The sequence below is a fragment of the Rhineura floridana genome, chromosome 21, assembly GCF_030035675.1.
Source record: "Rhineura floridana isolate rRhiFlo1 chromosome 21, rRhiFlo1.hap2, whole genome shotgun sequence".
NCBI classification, from domain to species: domain Eukaryota; kingdom Metazoa; phylum Chordata; class Lepidosauria; order Squamata; family Rhineuridae; genus Rhineura; species Rhineura floridana.
The window spans coordinates 1,261,625-1,285,976 of record NC_084500.1 but is presented as its reverse complement, the minus strand read 5'-3'; the positions used below and the strand labels follow the sequence as shown (position 1 = coordinate 1,285,976).

At 46.1% G+C, this 24,352-nt stretch overlaps 1 protein-coding gene, 1 long non-coding RNA gene and 2 other non-coding genes across 6 annotated transcripts in view; 3 read left to right on the top strand and 1 right to left on the bottom strand.

Annotated features, from left to right (window-relative positions):
* Window positions 1-22,894, top strand: part of CCT6A (chaperonin containing TCP1 subunit 6A) — a 182,096-nt gene extending 159,202 nt beyond the window's left edge. For 2 of the 3 annotated variants that reach the window (XM_061604966.1, XM_061604967.1), the window contains exons 2-14: window positions 14,538-14,601; window positions 15,299-15,433; window positions 16,340-16,513; window positions 16,868-16,971; window positions 17,687-17,797; window positions 18,056-18,215; window positions 18,337-18,419; window positions 19,236-19,332; window positions 19,857-20,004; window positions 20,722-20,855; window positions 21,232-21,334; window positions 21,661-21,733; window positions 22,576-22,894. In XM_061604966.1, coding sequence (XP_061460950.1) covers window positions 14,538-14,601; window positions 15,299-15,433; window positions 16,340-16,513; window positions 16,868-16,971; window positions 17,687-17,797; window positions 18,056-18,215; window positions 18,337-18,419; window positions 19,236-19,332; window positions 19,857-20,004; window positions 20,722-20,855; window positions 21,232-21,334; window positions 21,661-21,733; window positions 22,576-22,648 — 1,459 coding nt within the window. In that variant the 3' untranslated portion in view covers window positions 22,649-22,894. Of the gene's footprint in view, window positions 1-12,045; window positions 12,281-14,537; window positions 14,602-15,298; window positions 15,434-16,339; window positions 16,514-16,867; window positions 16,972-17,686; window positions 17,798-18,055; window positions 18,216-18,336; window positions 18,420-19,235; window positions 19,333-19,856; window positions 20,005-20,721; window positions 20,856-21,231; window positions 21,335-21,660; window positions 21,734-22,575 lie in introns of those variants that run through there. The other variant, XM_061604965.1, reaches the window with a different exon arrangement.
* On the bottom strand, window positions 656-10,796 carry LOC133374282 (uncharacterized). Its single transcript, XR_009759852.1, has 3 exons — window positions 10,385-10,796; window positions 9,168-9,228; window positions 656-945 (listed from the first exon to the last, which is right to left on the bottom strand). It is a non-coding gene; the product is annotated as an uncharacterized LOC133374282 (long non-coding RNA).
* LOC133374517 (small nucleolar RNA SNORA22) lies at window positions 16,053-16,184 on the top strand. The gene has a single exon (XR_009759912.1). It is a non-coding gene; the product is annotated as a small nucleolar RNA SNORA22 (small nucleolar RNA).
* On the top strand, window positions 17,424-17,562 carry LOC133374516 (small nucleolar RNA SNORA15). The gene has a single exon (XR_009759911.1). It is a non-coding gene; the product is annotated as a small nucleolar RNA SNORA15 (small nucleolar RNA).
* Window positions 22,895-24,352: the final 1,458 nt, after the last annotated feature.

Genomic DNA, 24,352 nt, shown 5'->3' with positions numbered 1-24,352 from the left:
GTGCTGTAACTGGCTTTTTTAAACAAAAATAATAGGGCAATTTGATAGAAGACAAAAGAAAATGAAAACCGTTCATGACAACAGCATAATGTAGCCTTCACCAACTCCCTTCAACTCCCTGCTGGCTGGGGCTGATGGGAGTTGTAGTCCAAAACACCTGAAGGGCACCAGGGGTGGCAGAAGTTGGCTTAACAGAACCACCGTGTTTAGAGAGAGTGTACCTCTGCAAGGCAGACAGACAAACTACAGGTTATAGCCATCACTTCTTCTGGGTTTCTCAGAAAGATTGTCTGTCTGGTCACCGTGAAAAGCAGACGACTGGATGGGACTTTTGGTCTAATCCTGCAGGAGCACAAACTATCAGATTTATACAGAAGTCAAGCGCTGTCAGAATCACTGGGGTTGATGATTTGGGTTTTGCATCTCTCTGCCCTGTACTTTAGGGAAGGAAAGGGAACCTCAGAACCAGGTGTCCTGTACACATAAACACAGCAAATCTTCCTTTCCCCACCGAGATGCTGATGTTTTGCTTTTTCAGGATTGCATCATTCATCCATCCAACAGGCCCTGGACCTTTTTTCCCTCCCTGCAAAAAAGATAACCACCAGCAGAGGTGTTTGGAAGGAAGGTCCCTGGCGTTAGCTGTCAGTTCTAAGGAGCAAACTCGGGAACTGCAGAGTCAGAAGAAAGACAGAAAGGAAATTTGGGGGGAGGGAGACACCACCACCATTGCTTGGCAACTTACAGTCTTGCACAGCCTGTTGCAATTTTGGATGCCAGCGCCGAACACCTCCTGGCCGGGCAGGCGAGGGAGGGCTTGCCGAAAGCCTTCAGCAGTCACACAGATGCACAAACACCGAGCGATCTGGACGCTGGCCACATTTTCTGAGCTGGATTCTGCTGCGTAAGCCACAATCCCCTTTTTGTGTTTTTTCCTTTTAATTGCTACACACATGAAAGCAAAATGCTCAGCTGTTTACAGAGAGGCTTTGGAAGGAGAGAGGTGTAATTTTGCACTTTGGGGGGGAGGAGCCCCTCAAACCCAGCCCTGGAAGCTCCCTGATTGGCTCTGGAGGAGCCGGCAGACAGCAAGCTGGTGCAGAAAAGGAGGTGGAGATTAGAGAAATGGGCTCCTTTGGAATAAGTCACCTTGAACTTGCACAGTTTGCAAGAGACATATCGGGTTATATCCAACAAAGTGGAATGAACAGGTCTGAGTTGAGTAACGGCCATTCATTTCATTGGGTCTACTCTGTGTATGACTAATGCTGGACACAATCCATGTCTTTGGCAAACTGAGCCAGGAGGGGATCCGGCGCAGGATGGGAGGACCATGAAGAGAGCAGAGTTGAGGGCTGCGTCTGACAGGCAGAAGACACAACTGGCAGCAGAGGCCAAGGGTTCCCACGCTGAGCCCTGCAAGAGCTGGGGAAATGATGTGCTTGTATTTATTTATTGGGGTAACAAGATTTATACGCTGCTTAATCAAGAAAAACTTGAAGCAGCTTACGTAAAATATTCATTAAACCATAATAAAACATTAAGAACAAGTTAATGTAAAATTTATCAAAAATATAAATAAAACCAGCAGCTTTTAAACAAATGGACATAATAAGATTACACGTGGTATATAAATGTAATAAATAATGATAGTGATAATAATAATAATTAAAAACAAAAAAGTTTGAGCTGAAAACAGCACAGCAAAGGCTCCTGCGGAATGTCAATGGGCAGGGAGTTCCAAAGAGTAGGCCACACTGCCACACTATTCCTTGCAAGTGCGGAACGCCTAATTATGTGGCACTTGTTGAAGCACCAGTCCTCCCAATCAAAGCGGTTGAGTGGGCACATACGTGGGGATGTTTTCTCTGAGGAGGCCAGAAGGTCTAAACTTGCACCATGGAGCTCCTCAGATACTAGCAGCTGGGGATCTGGGCCCTCCACTTGGCCGTTTCGAAACCTTCTTTCTGCCTTTGGTGAACTCTTTCCAGATGGCTTTGCCTACTGTGCCTTAGAGAAAACCCTGGTGGATGTTCTGTGGTGCACAGTCAGCCAACTGGCCAAGCACATTGGGCTACTCACAGACTACTCTCTCTGATCTGAGCAGCCACCCTCAAACGCACGCACCCCCATCTCCACTCTCTTGCAACTAAAGGAAACCTCATCTGCTGCTCTCTTGTCTGCTCACAGAGGAACCCTAGAAAGGATTCCCAGGAGCTCCAGAGTTGCATGGGATGCATCTCGGAAATCACGGCTCTACATTTCCGTTTGCGGCACCAGTGGCCCTTGGATTGCCAGGGCCTTTCCTCTGAAGGGACAATTCTTTTAAGAATTGCTCCTGCTCTCTGAACAAACACCAATGTTCCTGGTTTAATAGAACTAGAGAGCTGAAAGTGACCAAAAGACTGTTAATTCATCCCCTGGTTTGGGGGCAGGATAGCAGCGGAACCCACGCACATACATGCAACATCAATTCATTTATTCCAGAGCAAACTGTGCTGTAAGCAAGGCCTGTAAAATCCAGAATTCTCAAAGAAGCCACCAGACATCTCTGGAAATACACCAAGATGGCATCAAGGGGACAGCCACCCCCTGCACTGTGTTCCCAGTATTGGGCATTTAGATGTATACTGCCTCTGAACATGGAAGTTCCATTTCCATTATCTTGGCTAATAAATAGCCTTTGATACGCCCAGGAAGTTATCTAATCTTTTTTTAAAAAAAGCCATCTAAGCATTTTTCCCTCTGTAGGACAAAGTTCTTGTGAGACAAGTAGCTCTAGATTCATACAAGCAAGCAAATCCACATTCCTTGCATGGAAGTTTAAAAAATAAATGAAAGAGGAGCCAGGTCTACTGGCCAATTTGAGAGGAAATCCCATCAGTGATCAGTTAGATGATCAATATCATCACAGCCCATCCTTCAAGTCTTTTATTGGAGCAAAACTCACACCAAACAAACAACCCCTGTATTTAAGGCAGATCATAATCTGGACAAAGTTATGCATTTTACAGCTGAAGCGGACTGTTCCTGGCAACCTGAAGATCACTGATGAAAATGTTTTAAGCTGCATTTTATAATATTTTGAACTGTGTTTTAGAATGTTTTAAAATATTTTTAGAATGTTTCTAATTGTATTTTGGAATGTTTTTAACTGTTTTTAGTTTGCTTTTCTTTTTCTTGTCAAATTGTTTTATGTTTGCTGCCTTGGACTCCTTCAGGAGGAAGGGGAGGATATAAATTCAATTCATAATAATAATAACAGTTCTAAATCCTGTTGATTTCAACAGAACAGGTTTAAACATACCCTGCTGAAATCAACAGGACTTAAAATGTAGCTAGATTGTGCCTTAATAATTCCATGGCAACTGACATCTAGTGGTCAGTGTTGCTCTTAAAAGATCTGCTGTGGTGTGTGAAATCAAGAATTCTGTAGCATCTTACAACTAACCATTATGACATAAAGTGGATTCAAGCCTACTTTGTCAGATGCATGAAGTCAAATCTTAGTTGGCAGGTAAGCTGGGAGTTGGAATGGTAATGAGATGCAAAAGTTACACTCCATGATAATTAGAGCTTAAATGTATGTTAAATAGGTGCCTCTTGTACAGTAGCAGATTGGAGATAATGTACTGAGCACTGCTGAGGTGACTGCGTGAGTAAGCATCACAGTGGTGGCAGGGAGTTACATTCACAAGGAACAATCATAGGGCTTATCCACATGGCCCTAGTAAACTAGTGAACACACATCCTGTGATAAAAATCCTTTGTCTCGATTTAACCCACAAAGGGTGGCACTTAACTTCTTGATGATGAATTCTAATGCAAGCGTTTTGCGCCGCAATCTTCCTTTGAAGTTCTTTTGTACCAGAGCAGTTCTGCCTGCTTCACTTATTTACACATTTATTATAAAGTTATAACTACAAGTTATACATTTTCAAGAAGCAGTTCAGCGTATGACACCATTGTGGATTGGTAGTGTGGCGCCTATGGACACGTATGAGCCCGCAGATGATTTCCCTGTCACCTGCCCTTTCCCCTGTTGAGTCTATGCTTGAAAGAAACATTCTTTAGTCAACAGAAGGCTTTTTTGCAAGTCTAATTGTGGTGCCAGGGGTGCAACTGGGGGGTATAATTGGGGAGGGGTGAACTGCTGTGCGTATGTGGTGCCCAAAACAGTTTCTCTGGTTTGCAAATGTGCTCACGGGCCCCAAAAGGCTAGCAACTTCCAATCTAGATATACCATCTATTTGCTCAGGATTTGTTAAGATTTATACCCTGCTCCATCAAGCACATCATCAGGGCGGTTGACAATTAAATATGAAAAATGCCACCAAATAGCTAATACATTGAAATAAGCTACAAACAACATATCTATAAAAGCAGAAGAAAAATAGTATCAAAATAATCCCAGCAAAACGGATCAACAAAAGTTACAAACCCTGGGGAAATAAAATGTCTTCACCTGGTGCCAAAAGCACAGTAGACTGGGCACCAGGCAGGCCTCTCTACAGAAAGCATTCCAAAATCGGGGAGCTGCAACAGCAAAGGCCCCGTTCCATGGTAAACACTTGCCACACCTCAGATGAGAGGGGAACCCAGAGAAGGGCCTCTGATGACAACCTCAAATATTGTTGTGTCTGATTTTGTTTTAATGCTGCATGTTTTATTGTTGCACTGCGTTAGCTGCCTCCAATGTTGATAAATAAATGATTTTTTAATAAATAAATCCAGCTTGCTGGCATGTATGTGTGGGAGAGATGCAAGTTGCAAAGGCAGCTTCGTTTCCACAGACGGGAAATCCGCTGTGACTGTCGTTAAGAAAATTATGCCTGTCAGTTATGCCCCTTGATCGCAGGGTGGTCAGAAGACATTTTATGAGAAAGATCACAGAATCAAAGAATAAATAAATTAGCTAGTTGCAGTGTTGCATGTTGAGACAGGTGGGGCACAAAGGCAGGGAGCCTAACAGCATGTGCAGCCAGCGCCAAGGACGGGAGCGAATCCTGGTTCCCACCTCCCCATCGTCCTCCTTGCTGACTTTGAGGTCAAACTGAGCTGGAGGAGGAAGGAGCTGACAGCCAGGGCCACCGCAGCAGGCAGGTGGGGCTGGCGGAGGGCAGACCAAGACTGGTGGGGCAGGGCCCCAGTTGACCCAGTGGGTCAGCCTCCACTGCTTTTGTCTGCCGTTCATGCTGGCTTAGGGCGCTTCCAGACGGGGGCTGAGTCTGGAAACAGGTCGATGAGATATTACAAAGAGGTTTTAGAGGGTTTGTTTTACATCACATTTCCCTGGCAAGGGTAAATGTGGGTTAAGGGGGGGGGAATTATGGTCTGGCATTTTTATGCCAATGGAGTTGTGTGGATGCTGCAAAAAATGTTCATGTCGGAGAAGCCCTGATCCCACAATAGACATCTGTCTGGAAGCACCCTTGATCATTTGTAATAGCAACAACTGGTTATGGATATAGCATTTTAAGGATTCTATATCCTAAGGCACTTCCAGGCTGCTGCCATTTTGGGGTGGGATTCAGTCATATACTGGCAAATTTGGATTGGACAACTAAAGCTGATTTGGAGCTCTTGCAAGACAATCCTGCTTCGGACAAAAAAAAGGAACGACTTTTTCATAGTAAGGAAAGTGACGGGGAAACGCAACAGAACATGTGGAATGACGCTTGATGTGACACCTTCTCCGCTCCCCTCAAACTAATCACAGTAAATGCTCAATAGGCAGCTGATGTCATTTGACCCTCCTGCAAACTCCGTGCAAGCAAATCAGGATGACTGCTCAGTAAAGCAGTTGTCAGTAAAGAGGCTGTCTGGAAGCCACCCTAGTGCTGCTGTGTGCCAAACTCAAACCACCCGTCATTAAGAATGGGGGGCCTTCCTGGTGGTCGCTTCGCTGCTCTGGATTGCTCTTTCTGTAAGATTCATTAAAGCCTTATCTGCCAAGCTGCCAACGGACCATAAAGGGAGTGGGGGCCTGGCCTGGCCTGCTTTTGTGCTTCTAACAGCCGTTCGGTGAGCAGAAATCAGCAGGTGAAATTGGCCGTGGCTTCCCAGAGATAAGCATTATCGACACTCATACATGTCTTGCATAAGCTGCCCTTAAAGGCTCAGCTGAGGCAGCCAGCTGAAAAGTTGGCAAACCCGATCCGAGCAACCTCCACAGCTTATGCAAGGGCAAGTGTTTAGTGGTATAGCCTAAGCGACAAATGAAATTTTGGGGGATATTTGGGGAGTTTGATGTTGGATATTAAACGATTGGCTCTGCAGAGAAGCCGGCTCCATCAGGCTCCTCCCTGCAGCCAGGCTGCAGCAATGGCAGAGATGAGATGAGATGGCCCTGATGAGAGGCCAGCTCCACTGGGCCTTCCCTCCATCATCAGTCACGCAGCAGTAGCCACTCCACTGGCCACAGCAGAGGGAGAGAGGGAAGCAGAGAGGTCAGCACTTTGAGCTCCTTGAATTCTTCCTATTTCAGCTGGTTCTTATAACAACACTGTAAATAAGAGCTAGTGCCTGAGGTTGCTTCCCGCCTCCTCCCTCCCAAGCCCTTTTCCTTTTGTGTCATGACTTTTAGATTGCAAGCCTAGAGCAGGGATTGTTTTATTACTGGAAGCCTTTTTTGGATAAAGAGCAGGATAGAAAATGCTATAAAATAATAAGTAAATATGATGTTATTTTCACTAATATATTCATTTTTTGCACACTTTCCCCTAATGTATGCACTTTTGTAAACATTGCTTGGTTGGCAAACTGCATCACAAAATTAGGATAAGTGCAAATTTCAAAGGATGGCTGGGTTTCGGTTCTCATATTGCTTTGCAAAGTGCGAATGTGATCAATTTGGCTTTCAAGGCAAACTGAATCGAATTTCTCCACCAGCCCTAGTTCTCACAGTGCTCAACCAGATTGTTTATTTATTTGATGGGATTCATACACTACTTCTACAGGCATACTACTGTACCCTGAACACACCTGATCTTGTTTGATCTCGGAAGGTAAGCAGAGTCAGGCCTGGTTAGTACTTGGACGGGAGACCGCCTGGGAATACCGGGCGCCCTAGGCTTAAAGGATAGCAATGGCAAGCCACCTCTGAATACCTCTTACCATGAAAACCCTATGAATATATCCAAAAAGATTCATAGGGTCGCCATAAATTGTAATCGACTTGAAGGCATATAACAACAAAATACACTGCTTAATTGTCTAAACCTCTCAGCAGTTATAACAACAACAATAATAATATAATAGTTAGTTGCTTGTTACCTGAAGGTCTCTAAGCGACATAGAGCAACATAGTTAAAAACACAAATATTTCATACCATCAAAACAAAACCACAACCCCAGCAACACCCGCAGGAAGCTTTGCCAGCATGCTAATAACCAAGAGTATCGCTCTAGTCCGACAAGTGTCTGGAAACTGAAAAGATGTCTGTAAAGGTGCCAGGCGGGCCTCACTGGGAAGTGCTTTCCTCTGGGAAGCCCAGAATCAGAACCTGAAGGCAACAGCACAGACTTGTTCCCCAGCAACTGGCATTCAGTGAACTCCAACAGCGGAAGTAGGACATAGCCATCATGGCTTGTAGCCACAGGGCCTTATTGTTCATGAATTTGTCTAATCTTTTAAAGCCAGCCATCTAAGTTCATGCATGGCCATCACTACATCTTATGGGGGCAAATTCCCTACTTTAACTATATACCTTGTGAAGAAGTACCTCTGTTTGTCTGTCCTGAATCTTCCAGGAGGGATATGAGGGTCTCTTAAGTTTGAGAATGAGCACAAGCTTTCTGATGGTATGGCTGCATTGCCCACTACTGGCTGGCTGTACATTGCAGTGATGGTAAACCCAGGGCCCATCACATGCAAACGTATGGGGATAGTTTGCAGACTGGGAGATTCAGAGCCAGGGCAGGGAAAATGATATATGGCCTCCCCAGCAAGGTGTGTCTGTCTCCAACATTATTGAATTTTAGGAGGAGTTTAAAAACGTTCCTGTTTTCCCAGGCATTTGATGGCTGAAGGAGGCTGTTCCTGGCAACCCAAATATCACTGAACAGAAAAATGCTTTTATTTGCTATTACTTTTAGAATCTTTTATCTGCAGCTGATTTTAGTTGTTTGTTGTCAAATTGTCTTTTTTTTTGCCACCCTGGGGTGCCTTCGGGAGGAACGGCAGGGGGAAAAAACCTGACAGACTCAATGATAAATTCAATCTATATGTGCTGATTTATAATATGTGTTCCAATTACACGATTAGTCACGTCAGGGAGTACCTTCACAGTAAGTATAAATTTTGATGCACGGAAACTGTGCTCATTCTTGTCTCATCCTGGGAAGAAAGGGTAAATGTAATTTGTGACAAAAAAGTTAATCTACATCTCAGGTAAGTTTGTAAATTTTATATCAATTGTGAATTTTAGAAATATATATATATGTGTGTACAGATAACAGCCTAGTAACGAAGGAAAAAAGCTGTTTTGTAAAAGGTCTCCTTATCAGCTGCTGGTGCACTTGAGCAATCTGGATATAGAGAAATTTGTTGAAAATCCTCTTCCCAAGGACTTATGACTGATACGTATGAAAAAGGCTCATTGGCCAAAATGGATGTTGCGTACTTGTTGTCCTATTTATATTATTATGTATTCCCTCACTTTACATGCTTCTTGAGTACATTATATTTTCATATTTGTATTTCTGCTGTTTGTGTTTTGAAAAACATCAAACACATGCTGAGAAACTTTTTCCTTCTGAGCAAGTTGTACAGGTGCAGCCCTGTTGTAAACATGGCAACTTGGAATGAAGCGCACATGATGGCAATAGATCACAGTTAATCTTACAACGCTCTTATCACAAAGCCCTCCAGATGCATTTGGCCTCTCAACTCCCATCAGCCCCTGCAGCCAGCATGGCCAACGGTCAGGGATGATGGGAGCTGGGATCCAAAAACACCTGGAGTTCCACAGGTTTCCCGCTCCTGATCTATAGATATAACAATGGTGGCTAGCTTTACAGGGTTGTCGTTTTATTGCCACCTTTACACAAAGCCCCAAAAGCAGAGGAAACAACCCTTTAAAAGTGTAGAAAAAGCTCAGTATAGGAAACAAATGCAATTGATTAAAATGCAACAAATGCAACTGAAAAGCTAAGCTAGAAGGTACCTGCTTTCTCTTTTATTGAAGCACATCACGCCATGAAGATGGAATTCTAGGCTACAAGTACCTGGAAAACAGATTTTTTTTGTGTGAGTTTCCCCCCCCAAAAAAATGAGAATACTTGCAATGCATATAAATAGAAAAAAGTATACTGTCACATGCTGTAAAAAAAACCCCTGCATTTTGGTTTTATTTTTTATGAGATATAAAATAAGGTTAATTTTTTCAATGAACATACATCTCTATAAGATCACCCCCTCTATTTAGTGAACTCGGATGGTGAGCACTGACAGAATTTGTGCCAAAATGGGGCCACTAAGGTCACATTTGACAAACAAATTTAAAGCACATAGCTTCCCATAAAGAATTTTGGGAACTGTAGTCTACCTCCAGCATCACCAATTATGCCGCCCGACAAGATCAGCCACGCAGGGCCTTCTCTCAATCCCACCAACAACAGTAGCTAGGTTGGTGGGGACTAGAGAGAGGGCTTTTTCAGTGGCGCCCCCCACTCTCTGGAATTCCCTCCCGTTCGATCTTCGGCATGCCCCTTCCCTGGATACCTTCCGCCGAGCCTTAAAAACGTGGCTGTTTGGACAGGCCTTTGGGACCGCCGGGATGGGCTAATTACATACTGAATGCCTGTTGTTGTGTACTGCATATGTTGTTATTTTTGTTACTGCTGATTATATCATATTTTATTGTATTTACTGTTATTTATTGTATTTTATTGGAATTTAATATGTACGTCGCCTAGAGTGGCTTCGGCCAGATAGGCGACCTAAAAATTTAAAAATTTAAAATTAAATTTACATTTACATTTACAGAGCTACAACTCCCTGTGCCCTCAACAAACTACAATTCCCAGGATTCTTTGGGGTAAGCTATTTGCTTTAAATATATGGTGTGGATGTGACTGAAGAACTAAGGATCACTTTTGGCATTTCTGGAGGAGATCTGCAGAAGTACAAAGATCATTTAAAAAAACCCCAAAAACCTGTAAATAATAGGTAAATCATCACCATCAAAACTGCTCAATAAAAACTAAACATACTCAGTAGCCACAGAATATTGGCTGTGCCTATTGGGGGAATAAATGAAAATGGAGTAGGTGGGGGAGCAGGTGGGATTGGAATGGAGTATTCTAGAGAGAGGGCACGGCTAGCTAGCACCCTGAACATGAGTACTCCTGATGGGTGAAAATATACTACAAGACTTACTACCTCTTTCTCTCAAGTGGATTAATGCCAAACGTTTGCTGAGCTCGGAAGCTGTTTGTCTGAGAACGTTCAAGGTAGTTTACACTCCCAATAAAACTTCACAGGATAATGATGATTTGAGATAAAAACAGAGCAGCCTGCCGGTGATTAAACATAGGAAGAGCCCGGCAGCTGGGTAAGTCCAAGAGAAACCAGAATGGAAAATGGCATCAAATTGCTGACGAAATGAGAGTGAAGGAAGCGGCTCTCCAGGTCTTCAGGCAGGGGATATTCCCAGCTCCACCTGGAGAAGCCGGGGTGTAGAACCCAGGACGGGACCTCAGATGCTCTGGCACTGAGTTGTGGTCCGCTCAATCAGTTGAGGCTGGCATGGATCTCTACCCCATTGCATCTGGCATGACTGGGCTGAGGCTGCTCTGCGGATATACTAGATGGTAGAAAATGGATGCTGATCTTCAAGGTTCACCTGTGCAAATTCTCTCAGGTGAGAAAATATTGGCCCATCCAGGCCAGCATCCTGTTCTCATACTGGCCAATTGGAAGCCGGCACGCAGGACCACCTGAATGCAACAGCGCCCCCCACATATGAGTCCCAGCGACTATTCAGAGGCCATAGCACAGCCATCATGGCCGGTAGCCACTGCCATCCTCCTCTCCCACGAATTTGCCCAGTCCTCTTTTCAAGCCAACCAAGTTGGTGCTTGGTGGCCGTTACCACATCTTGTGGGAGGGAGTTCCGTAGCTCAACCACAAGCCACGTGAAGACGTTTGATTTCATTGTCGTGATGTCTATATGCCTTCAGAACGAATCTCAGGGTGGAAATGTTTTCAATTTAAATAAATAACATTAGGAATCCTGTTGTGAGCCAATCTGGAGACGCTGCTCAAACATCAGGATACAAACCTAACAAATAGTCTGGTGGAAAGGTTAAATGTGCGCACACACCCTCGATGTAGATGGAACAGAACATGATACGTTATTTGTTCCAAGTGTTACTGTTTCCCTATCTTTTATATTTCCTAGGGCTTTTACTGACTGGAGAGAGTGGGATACAAATAATTGCAAATAAAGTACATAAATAATACATATAGCCCCTAATGCTAATATTTAATCCACCTAGAATTAAAAACTATTATCTGCAGTGCCAATATTATAACCTATGTATCTACATGTATATCATATATATATTATGAATACTATGTTTATATGTAATTCTGATATTTTCAATTCATGTACTATGCTTTTTTTAAAATTTAAAAAAATAGTACTCTATATACTGTATGTATAATTTATTACATACCCACGCGGGTTAAATATTCGTTTTTTTAATTATCTCTACTATTTGAAATTATTCCGCTTTTCTTACAATTATATAAATTTATGAACACTCTTGCGGCGCCTTGTAGGCAAACGGTGAATATAACATGAGGCGTTCATGAATATTCATGAGGTGCTTCGACAACGCCTCGGCCTACTCCCCCCGCCATTTTGCGTAGCAACGGTCTCCAACGGCCCCACAGGCTGGAGCCGTTGAGGCCGGCTCATGAGCGACGCGGACGTTGGACTAATGGGAGCGGAGGGCGGGCTTCTGCCGGACCAATGAGGCTCTCGCGGGAGGCGCCCCTGGAGCGGTGGAGTGTTCTAGAAGGGGCCTGCGCCGTGACGCCGGAACCCCCGCCCCCTTAGGGCTTGCGCATGCGCGGGGAGGCCCCCCCACTCCTCTCTCTTTCGCTCCATTTTTCCCTTCGAGAGCGGCCGGCTGAGATGGCGGTGAGGGCGCTCAACCCCAAGGCCGAGGTGGCGCGGGCCCAGGCGGCCTTGGCCGTCAACATCAGCGCGGCGCGGGGCCTGCAGGACGTGCTGAGGACCAACCTCGGCCCAAAAGGAACCATGAAGATGTGAGGCAGTTTTTTTGGGGGGGGGGTGGCGACGGGGGGGGAAGGAGAGCAGAGTGTGGATGCCGGGAGGGGCGTGGCCACGTCCCGAGCCCTGCCCAGCCGCATGGCGCTGGAGGGCGGAAAGAACGACGCGTGCGCAGAGCGCGCGAGTGAACCCAGAGCCTTCCCCGGCATGCCTCCCCCCCTGGAATGATTGGGTTGTGCCCTACTCGGAGTAGACCCGTTGAAATGAATGCGCATGACTGGCTTAGGTCCATTAATTCCGGGAGGTCAATTTGGGAGTAAAATTTAGCTGGATCCACGTCTTGTCATTGAGTTAGATAATAATTTTTAGTTCCTATTATTCATTGCTGTAATAATATTTACTTATTGTCGTCATTATTATTCGTTTCTACGATAATTTTAGTTCCTATTATTATTCATGTCTATTATTATTACTGGTTTCTATAGTGACTCTTAGTGCTAGTTGTCCTAAGACTGCAGAGCCAAAGGTAGCATACTGTGGCCTCTGCCACCACACAGAGGGCCAAGGTGGACATAGGAGGCTGCTCTATACCTGAGTCAGGGCACCAGCCCATCCAGCTCTGCCTTTCCTATAGGAGAGGGTGGGCAGGCTTGGTGGACTTGCGTTGACCCCTGCTCTGTAACCTTTCCTTGAGATGTGCCAACTAGATGAAAATTATGGCATGGAGAGGACTTCTGGGGCAGCATGTGCAGGAGCTTCTTTTTTGGGACCACAACAGTTCGTTGTAATTGACTGTCCATTCACAGTTACAAAATCTGTTCTTGGCAAGCTGCCACTGGTTGGCCAAGACAGTAATGGGCTTGATGTGTCAAGAATCTGTCTTGGTATGAGGCAGTGTTGTGTGCCCATAATCCACACCTGCCAGAACAGCCCCTCATACTCAAGAGTACCAGAGTCATTTGTTGTCATCTGCATCTAACTGTCTTTGTGGTGAGCAAAGAAGGGGGCCAGGAATGGGAGTTGGGCCTCTTTATCTAGCCCGGAGTGGGCAGAACATGAATCTTGATCTACTGGTAGTAGATTAACAAAGATTTCTGTCTCCCTGTTGTTTCAACAGTAGCAGCAGCAAACTGCCCCCCCCAAAAAAAACATCTGGACTCTAAATTATATTGCTGAAATGGAGAAATCAATACCCAAGAGTGAACTTTCATGTGGAAGGACTTTGGGTTCTGACTTTCAATTCTGAATGTATGTCCTTTGTGCCCGGGTCTGATTGATGGGTCTTGGGGTTTCCAGTGAGAAAAAACAAAGCAGATCTCACAAGTCACCCCTGATGTACAGTATTCATAAACTGCTTTTCACCATATGGTGGTTGCTTTTTGCGTTAGTTGGATAGTGCGGTGAGCTGTAAAAGTGGTTAGCAGTCTCTTGTACCTTTTGATGGTTCATGGAGAAACAGAATGCTGGCAGGTGCATCTTGGTCAATACTGAGGGAAGCAGTGAGAGCGAAACTTTGCCTCATCTGTGCAGCCGTTAAAGGGTCTAGGCGGCCTGCTGGTTACCATCTGTACCAGAAGGGAAATATTATCACTGAGTACTGTTAGGTTTACCAGAGTGGCATGGAGGATGGCTGCCCCTTTTAATAGTCAAGCAGGGAATTTTGGCTGGTCGTCACCCAGGGCAATATTTAGTTTTGGTTTTTAGCAATGTTGTAACTCCTAATAAATAACAATGCTGCAGAACACCTTCTTTGCTTAAATGTTCTTATTCCTCTGGATTTGCTTCTAGTAGCATTGTACGGTTACTGGAGAATTTTGCGAAGGAGTCTCGCTTTGCCTTGTGAGGTTTTGCCCTTCTTCCTCAATCTTGCACAGCTTACCATAAAGCCTAATTCTTTTGGGAGAAGCCACGTGCTTTAAATGTACGATGCAGATGTGACCCTGTCTGAAAGCCTGGAGAGGCACTGCCAGCCAGCATCAGCAGCGGCGCAATGCCCTGACTTGGTGTAAGACCGCTTCCTATGTACTGAGCAGAGCTCTGCAGTTTTTGGCTAGCCGTGCACCAGAAGCAGGCAGAGATTCCTGGCTGCTGCCATGTCCAGCCTTGCTGCCCTCCCTTCCCAAGGGAAGGACGAGTGGAGAGAGTGACAGGTTGGGCAGTCCTGCCTGATGGTGCCGTAGTCTCGGTCCTTAAAGAATGAGTCACCGGCCTTGCATTTGCTGGCAGCAGCCAGGATAGACTGTGCTGGGAAGCGAACCTGGGCTTGATGTTTCGCCTTTCTGTCCTCCGCAGGCTTGTCTCCGGCGCTGGAGATATCAAACTTACCAAAGATGGCAACGTCTTGCTTCACGAGATGGTGAGTCCTTTCCTCCGGTGGAGTTTACCATTGACACAGTGTTGGTGGAATCTTGGAGGTTTCTCATGGTGATTGTATGCAGCAGGAATTGGCATTGCATGGAATGTACTGACCATCCGTGGCATGTCGCTGGGAAAATTACAGTTGCCCTTAAAACCATCTGTCTGGTCCAGCCTGCCCTAACCAGGCGCCTCCCGGTGCTATTGGACCCATCCCCAGCCAGTGTGGCTAATGGTTGGGGAAGGTGGGAATGCCAGGGACATCAGGAGGGCACCATGTTGGGGAAGGCTGGCCTGGTTGAAGGATCACTTTTGGGACGTGGCTTCTTCTAGGAAAGAGGAAGCTTAATTGGATTTTGTGAAAAGCTGGCACTCTTGGACCTCGAAGCTTCATAAAAGGTGCAGTCTGGCCATGCAAAGTTTAATTTTAGTTTTCTTTCATGCTTTTTAACATAACTCTAAAAAGGAACACATGGTCTTGAAGTGACTTCTCACGATCGGAGCCTAAGCTCTTCTCTGGTTAGGGTGGATTTTGGCATCAGACGATCAGAAATGCCTGTGTGGGAGGTTTGTTGTTGGGGCGACTGTCGGCCGGCTCCTAAAGTGTATTGGGCTGATAGAGAAGCACAGCCGTCCCTGCGCTGATGAGGAGTGACTGTGTTGCCTGTTGCTCTTTTTGCTTCCCTTGCGCCCTGCAGCAAATCCAGCATCCGACGGCCTCCTTGATAGCCAAAGTGGCAACGGCGCAGGACGACATCACTGGCGACGGGACCACTTCCAACGTCCTCATCATCGGAGAGCTGCTCAAGCAGGCAGATCTCTACATCACAGAGGTGCGGGGTACTGTGTCTTTATTCTGTTGTATGCAATTAGCAAGCAGTTTTCCTTGGTGTGCTTGGCTGCTCTTTAGTTTCGACATAAGAAAGCTTGGTGTGAGGTTCCACTTGTCCTTGCTTGAAGGGAGATTCTTAGCCACACAGGGGAGCTGCCTTCCACTGAGTCGGACCTTCGGTCTGTATAGTTTGGTGTTGTTCACACTGACAGGCAGTGGCCCTCCAGGCTTTCCAGTCGAGGTCTCTCCCAGCCCCACCTGGGATTGAACCTGGGACCGTCTGCAGGCAAAATCAGTGCTTTTCCACTGAGCTACGGGCTCTGCCACAGTGATGACTGGACAGCCCTTTGGATGCATTTGGTGATGCAGGCAGAACGTCTAAGAGCCTCCAAACCCAGAGTTTTATTTTTAAGCAGGGATTGAACCTCCCCTCTGGCATCTTGGCTGTGGAGCTGGACTCCTCTTTTCTACCGCCTAGCCCCCACCGCAAGCTGGTGCTCTCCAGATGTTTTGGACTGCGACTCCTGTCAGCCCCGTGCCGGCTGGGTCGGATGGGAGTCAGTTCATACCCTGCTTGTGCTTCTTTGTGATGTAATCAATGCTTGGCTGTGAAAATCACGTTGCACGGTGAACATCCAAGTGAGCTCTGTAGTTCCTTTGGCATAACTCTGTGCTAGAATAATCTGTGCTTCACCCTCTGCATTGAAAGAAGCATCTTTCCTTTCACATGCATTCAAAAGGACAGGACAGCTCATCCTTGCGTGCAGACTCAAATCGGTGCTGCCTTCGTGTGCATTTAAGGGTTTTTTAAGAGTCTGCTTTTTCCCTTTCCCATATAGCACATGATTGGCGATAATGGGAGGAGGGTGCCATGGTGCATGTTCATTAACGGTTTGCTTGGCTTCAGGGGCTGCACCCTCGGATCGTTACAGAAGGGTTTGAAGCTGCAAAGGAGAAAGCCCTTCAGGTCTTGGAACAAGTCAAAATAGCCAAGGAAATGGACAGGGAGACCCTCCTGGATGTTGCCAGAACCTCCCTCCGCACAAAGGTCCATGCAGAGCTTGCCGATATCCTCACGGAGGTGAGCACTGGGGCAGGGGGAGCTTTCTTTCTTTCTTTTGGAATAAGCAGTGTTCAGCTTCCACATTTTGCTGGGGGGTGGGGCACAACTGCTGAGGCTGTCCCATTAGGGCACCTACCTCAGTCTCTGCCCAGCTAGCCCCCACCTGCTCGCCCTCCTCATTGCCACGTGCCGGAGGTGGCTCTGCTTGCCCTTGGCTCTGGCTTCACCTACCATTGGTCTCCCTCCCTTCCCCTTAGCCAGCCCCAGTGGCAGCGTCTACCAGTGCACTACCAGAGGGTGGATATTTGGGGAGAGGCTTGGTACGTTTCAGGAGTGGCATTTGATGGCGCTGCTCTTTTTTCCTCTTTCAAGGCCGTCGTAGACTCCATCCTGGCCATCAGAAAGCCGGATGAGCCAATAGATCTCTTCATGGTGGAAATAATGGAGATGAAGCACAAATCCGAAACGGACACAACGTAGGTGCAACAAGAAGGAAATGGGCTCCTTCTCTAAGCCCTGGCAGCTTACCTTTCTGCCTGCCCTTTCCGGGAACTTGCACAGCCACCCTCGCGCTGCATTTTCTCCCGCTGTGAGGAGATGGTGACACGCATAACTCTTTTGTCTGGCAGAGAGACAGAAGCCGTGTGCAGGAGCCAACAGCACCCCTCTGCTGTGCCTACCAAGGCTGCAGTTCTGTAGGTCAGGTGTGGGGAACCTTTGGCCCTGCAGATGCTGCTGGACAGCCATGCCTGTAAGCCCCAAGAAGCATAGCAAGTGCAAGGATGATGGGAGGTGTCATTCCGCAACATCTAGAAGGGCAAAGGTTCCCTGCACCTGATGTAGATTGCCCTTAGTTAAGCGTTCTGTGAACTGCTAAGGGGATGAAATTCACACTTGTAGAAGCTTGAAATTATCTGTAGCTTTGAGGGCATGGATGAATTCTGTGTTGGCTTTCACAATAGCTAATGGAGTCAGACACCATGCAAAATGAAAGCTCCTGTCTTGGATGTTCCTTGCGGCAGGCTGTGTTATAAGGCAGCCTGCCCATATCTGAAGCGGATACAGATGTTAAAATGGTTTGCTATATACTAGGAGTCTGTGTATCTCGGGAGAATGTATGTGAGTGCACGGGGGATAACCGGAAGTCCTAACATGGGCATGAAAGGTGATGTAAATGCTGCTTCTTCACAGGCTCATCAGAGGGCTGGTCTTGGATCATGGCGCTCGCCACCCGGACATGAAAAAGAGAGTTGAAGATGCGTACATTCTCACTTGCAATGTATCGCTAGAATATGAAAAAACGTACGTAAGCGCTGGGGTTGCATTGTTGTAGTATTGTTTATTAGGTTTGTTAGATGGTTGTTACCAAGCAACATAGAACACATTTAAAAAACTGTTCATGGAATCTGTAAGGAGCCTTTAGCTCTATTTGAACACCCGCCTCTTACATGCTTAGACCCTACTTGGTTCCTTCTTCCTATATGCTGGCTGTGCAAGTTTTTTAGAACAAATTTTATTTTTACACCTTCCAGCTAATATGACCAATTTTTCTGTTTCCAGAGAAGTGAATTCTGGCTTTTTTTATAAGAGTGCAGAAGAAAGAGAGAAGCTAGTTAAAGCAGAACGGAAGTTCATTGAAGACAGAGTGAAGAAAATTGTAGACCTGAAAAAAACGGTTGTCGGAGACACAAATAAAGGTTTCATTGTAATCAATCAAAAGGTGAGGCTTGCGGGTGGGGGGGAGAGCTCGGAGTTGATTGGGACAGTTTCCCCAGAAGAGGCCTCTCAATGCACTGACCGCCTCACGATTGATTAATCATCCTGTTGTTTGGTTTTTTCAGGGGATTGACCCTTTCTCCCTAGATGCTCTTGCAAAAGAAGGGATAGTCGCTTTGCGGAGAGCGAAACGAAGGAACATGGAGAGGTCAGTTCCTAGAAGGGGAGGGGCCAGAGCAGCTCAGGGTGCAGAGCCTCTGCCTTGCACGCAGAAGGGCCCAGGTTCAGTCCCCAATGGCATCTCCAGGCGGGGCTGCGGGAGACTGTCTGCCTGGAACCGGGAGAGCCGCTTCTGCCAGTCAGTGTGGTCAGTACTGAGCGTGCTGGATCAGTTGGCTGACTGTGTCCAAGGCAGCTTCTTGTGTTCTGTGACCAGCAGGGGAGTGGGGGGTGGAAACATGCTCGGGTGCCGGTTCTTAAAGTCAAATAGTCATCTTCATAACAACCATTCGTTTGGGAAGCAGTTCAAGGATACAAAGAGCCCAAGAGAGCTAGTCTACAGCAGGGCTGGCAGAGTGGGCCCTGGCGTCTCTCCACAGAGGGAGAAAAGGCCCAAGGGCACTTGTCCTGAGAGAAGCGTAAAAAGGAAACGCCACGTGCTGGAGCCTGCATAGCAGCTTTGGGAGGAGGGTTGGCTTCTCTTGTGCCACAACTCTAATTGTGCATGACTGGAAGGATGTCGGCTCTGGCTGCGGTGAAGCTTTGCTAGGACGCAAGTTAGTCATGTTTAGCCAAGCTGAATTGTTTATATTCGAGCCAGGGATGGGGAACTGGTGCCCTCCAGATGTTGTTGGGCCCCAGCTCCCATCAGCCCCAGCCAGCATGGCCCCAGTGGTCAGGGAGTTGGAGTCCAACAGCTTACCTAGAAGCACACGGGAGACTTTCAGGAAACGATCTGTGTGGTTGATTATTTTCAAAAACATGACTTAGAGGTGACCTGTGGCGTGGCTTTCCCACCTCCCAGGTTGACGCTTGCTTGCGGAGGCATTGCTATGAATTCTGTGGACGACCTCTCCGCTGACTGCCTGGGACACGCAGGCCTCGTCTACGAATACGTGCTGGTACGTGGGTCCTTCCGCTTCCTCATTCTCAAATTGACCTTTCCTGTCTCCTAAATGGTGAAACATCTCTTAATGCTGTCTGGATCAGCGAATGCCTTGACAAATGGCGTTAGTGTTTTTTGCTTTTTTTAAATGCACCTGAATGGCAGAGAGACGGCTATTAAGAGACTATCCTTGAATTCTTCTTTCTTAGCTCAGTTAATTGGAGAATGTATCTAGTGGTGTATAAATAGTGGGCTGTTTTTGCATTATTTATTGGTCGCTTTTCTCAGCAGGTGACCCAAAGCGACTTACATAACCAGTTAAAAAGAACAGAATCCATAAACCCTAAAAACACCCCGATGACTAAAACCCAAATTAAAACGAGCACAATCAATACAAATGAAGGGCAGGTTTACAAGTCCCCCCCCCCTAAAAGAAGCCATCAAAAGGCTGCGTAAAGAGGAGGGTCTCTGTCTTACCCTGATAAAGCTGTTGGCATTTAGAGTACTTTGCTCATTCCTTCCTTCATGCTCTCTGCCCAGGGCGAAGAGAAGTTCACCTTCATTGAGAAGTGCAACAACCCTCGTTCTGTGACGCTCTTGATCAAAGGGCCAAATAAGCATACGCTTACTCAAATCAAGGACGCCATCCGAGATGGGCTGCGTGCCGTCAAAAACGCCATTGAAGATGGTGAGTTGGGCTTGGAAGCGTTGCATCAAATGCAGGCCCTGTGGATTGAGATTTTGTTGCAATTTTGCTGCGTCTTTGCTTCAGCTGTGCTGGTGGTGGGCTTTGTATGGCAAGCACGTGGAAATCCAGGGAGGACTCCCTGCCCCCAAAAGACGCCAGGGAAAATGAGCATGCAGTCTCTATATTGTTAGTAATAGAGCATTGGTACTGATAAGATAGAAACAATTTTAGCAATCCTGTACAACACATGGTAAAACAGTGCATGAATGTAGAAGGGTACAGTTGAAAAGGACAAATACCCAGCAGTCATAACTATGTATATCAATAACCAATCAATTCTCATCTTGAAAATTACTTTTGTCAAAACATCAGTACACAAACATGTTCATTGCAACCAGGAATGTTACTTCACCAGTCGTGTTCTCTTCCTGTATTTAACAACAAAGAAACGGGGGGTGTCCTTGAATGTGTTCTACACGAAAAAACACGATACGGGATTTGAGCTTGCGTTACATCTTGGTAACAGCAAGGAAAGGGAATTTAAATCCATAAGCGACCTAAACTTATTTGTCATTGAACTCTGGTGAAGATGAACTCTTCCATTACTACTATGCAAGACCTCCTTGAGGAATAAACTGCATTCTTCCCGTTGCGCATCCACTGTGGATTGCATAGCCAGTTTTGGTGGCTCAGTGGTGTGCTGTGTCCTTTCTGCAGGGTGTGTGGTCCCTGGTGCTGGAGCCCTGGAGGTGGCCATAGCTGATGCCCTTGTGAAGCATAAGCCCAGCGTGAAAGGAAGAGCCCAGCTGGGTGTTCAAGCTTTTGCTGACGCGTTGCTTATCATCCCTAAGGTACAAGACTGTTTGGCACAAAATATAACAGTTTATGTTAAAATTTAACATCTTAAAATGTACTTGGCTTTGTACCCTATGGTTACGGCATTAGCTATTGCCAACCTGTTGCCCTCCAGACACGTTGGACCCCCTGATGGGAGTTTGAGCCCGACAACGTCTGGAAGATGCCAGGTTGGCAGCGGCTGGGTCAAGAGCACCACTGAGAAGATATCTCAAAGGTGTGGAGAATAGAGAATGCAGCCGGAAGAGCCAATGAAAAGGAAGATAATTCTAGACAGTCAAATCAAATGTGAAGCCTGAAGTGAAAGATTTTCTAAGTGTTGAAAATTGTGGGGAGAAACTTGAGTTCTTGTGTGTCTCCTGATTGTCTCAGGTACTTGCTCAGAATTCCGGCTACGATCCACAAGAGACTCTTGTGAAAGTTCAGGCCGAGCAGGTGGAGTCAGGGCAGCTGATTGGCGTGGACCTCAACTCCGGTAAGAGCGAGAGAGAGGACGAGCAGGCAAACGGAGGTGCAAGTTGTCTCGATGGCAGAAAGGTTTGGGACCCACTTTTGTTGTTGGAAGCCATCAGAACTTCAAACGTGGAAACGGAGATGAGGCTAGTTAAAAGCACCACAAAACCCTTGTTGGACTCAAATTCCATCTTTCCAAGTATTCTTGGTATGGTCCTGAGTACCTATTTAAGAAGAAACACGCAGCTCTACCTCCGTTAAATCTATTACTGGTTAATTGTTTGAAGTGTATTAATTTAATCCATCACTGTGGTTGCCTTTTAACAATATTTCTCTTGCGTTTTCCAGGGGAACCAATGATGGCAGCAGCAGCTGGGATTTGGGATAACTACAGTGTTAAAAAACAGCTGCTTCATTCAAGGTAATGTTTTACAACTAGTAGAAATCAATCATTAATGCAATTTTTTTCTCTTAGGATTTAACTGGCATAGTTTGCAATCCTATACAGCTGTGCTTGGCAGTGAAGTCTAGTTGTTTCTAGTAGCACTTGCTTTTGAGCAGACATGCAGAGGATCATGCTGGAATGCTTTCTCTAGACCTTTATTATTTATTAGTCACTCTTCTTTCTAAATTGAAAACTCAAGGTGACTTCCATTAAAGACCAGATGTAAAAACAAAATACTCAAAATCCAACTTTTTACCACCTGACTAAAGACAAACAGAAAATTAAATGCCAAAGGCCTGGGGGAATAAAAATATTTTTACCTGGCACACCTGAAGACAAGACAGTGATGGTGCCAGATGTGCCTCCCTGGGGAGAGCATTCCACAGATGGGAGAGCCACCACCGAGAAGGCCTGTTCTCAGGCCTCTGTCTGCCTGTGTCTCACGGGAAACAGAGAAAGGCCTCATGAAGAATGTCTGGGCCAGTTCATGACCTTGTCAGTAGACTGGCCTTCCTCAACCTGGTGCCTTCCTACTGTTTTGTACTACAATGCCCATCATCCCTGGCTGGGCCTGATGGGAGTTGTAGTCCAAACCAGCTAGAGGACATTAATGTCTAGGGCTAGGCTTAGATCCCCAGATTTCAGGGTTTTTGGAGGAAAGTATGGAGCATGTGTCCCGAAGGCTGTCAGAACTAATGTAAAGCACGTTAGAAGGGTGCAGCGGCAAGGAGATGGGGGCAGGGGAACAAAACATCTTTCTGCTTTAGTTGGTAACGTTCCATGATTAAGACAGTCTCTTTGCTCATTTTCTCTTCCAGCACCGTCATTGCAAGCAATATTCTCCTGGTTGATGAAATCATGCGTGCAGGCATGGCCTCTCTCAAAGGCTGAGCTGAAAGCACTCTTGAGGGGGGAGTGTATCTACCAGCTGTCTCTGAATCCAATTCAAGGCCCTTTTTTTCCAGCAACTTAGGTGAATTTTCAAACCAACTGAGGAGTAGATCTCTGCCTTTGGCCACTCACAGATGGAAACCTTTAGCTTCTGTGGAATCAGTTAATATTTATTTTATACATGCACTGAATGAATTCATCCGAAGTTAACTGTCTTTCTACCCAATAAACAAGTTCTGCTCTCTGTTTCGACTTCATCATTGTCAATAAATTTACACCTGTCTGTCTTTTTGGCCTCTGTTGTCAATAGCCTGTCCTGGCTTCCTCTCTGCACTGTTGGCAAGAAATTAAGAGTTAAGCTTTGTGGAAGGTGCTTCCCAGAAAGCTTGGCACCCCAGTTTCTACCTGGCAACCCTCCTTCCCGCCTGCTGCTGACTCTGTGGCTCAGTCATCGCTGCAAAAAAAGTGTGTTCTCTCAATTGTCTCTCAAAGACAATTGCAAAGGACAATCTGGACTTTGGCAATTGTTATGTGTCTTGCTCTGTCAGAAATTAATCCTGGTCTTCAGTAGCAGCCATATTTCCCCCTGAAAGATTATGAGATGACGCATTGCCGCCTTCAGGACAGCTGCTCAGGACAGTTGCTCAAACACCAGAAAGCAAGGTTTATTCTCTGCTTTTTTCCTACCTGCACAAGCACACTGCCCAGTGCCAAACTAGTCAAGTCATTCATCAAATGATACACATAATACAAGGATGTGATTTTTTAAAAGAACCAATAACTTCATTTTCTGTTTACTTTTTAGAAACTACCTAGCTCCTTATTAAATTCTATATGCCCTGCTTCACAAAAATGTATTCCACACTGCACAATTTCTTTTGACCCTGCACAAAATTGTCTCGCTGCGTGTTAGAATAAACCCTGCTGGGAAGTGTTATTGCTCACTTGGAAACACGTCTCGAAGGGAAGCGATCTGTCAGACTGCTGTGTTGCATGCAGAGGGCTGATGTCCTGCCAGACACACGCATCTTGGATCCTGTAGAAAAGGGACAGGGAATCTTTATCCCTCTCCATATTTTGACACTTAATTCCCATCAGCCTTGGGAGTTGTAGACCGACACCATCCTTGGAGGGTGGCAGGATCCCCATGGGGATGGAGCGACTATAAGGAAAGGTTGCAGCATTTGGGGCTTTTTACTTCAGAGAAATGGAGAGTTGAGACAACATGACTAGCGTCTAAAATGATGCACAGCATGGAGAAAGTGAATGAAGAAAAGCTTTTGCCCCTCATAACACTAGAACTGGTGGATATTTAATGAACCTGAATGTTGGAAGATTCAGGACAAAAGAAAGTGCTGCTTCAGGCAGTGCATAGTTAAACAATGGAATTTGCTCCCACTAGAAGCAATGATGGCCACCAAGTTGGATGGCTTTTAAAAAAAGGATTAAATTATTGGAGGATAAGGCTATCAATGGCTACTAGCCAAGATAGTTATGCTCTGCCACCATGGCTGGTGGAAACGTGCTTCCAAATACCAGTTGCCGAAACCCGCAGGAGGGGAGACTGCGCTTGTGCTCAGGTCCTGCTTGCAGGCTTCCCTTTGGGGCATCTGGTTGGCCACTGAGAACAGGAGGCTGGACTAGGTTGGCCACTGCTGGCCTGATCCAGCAGGCTGTTCTTATGTTCTGATGGTCACCCTGCAC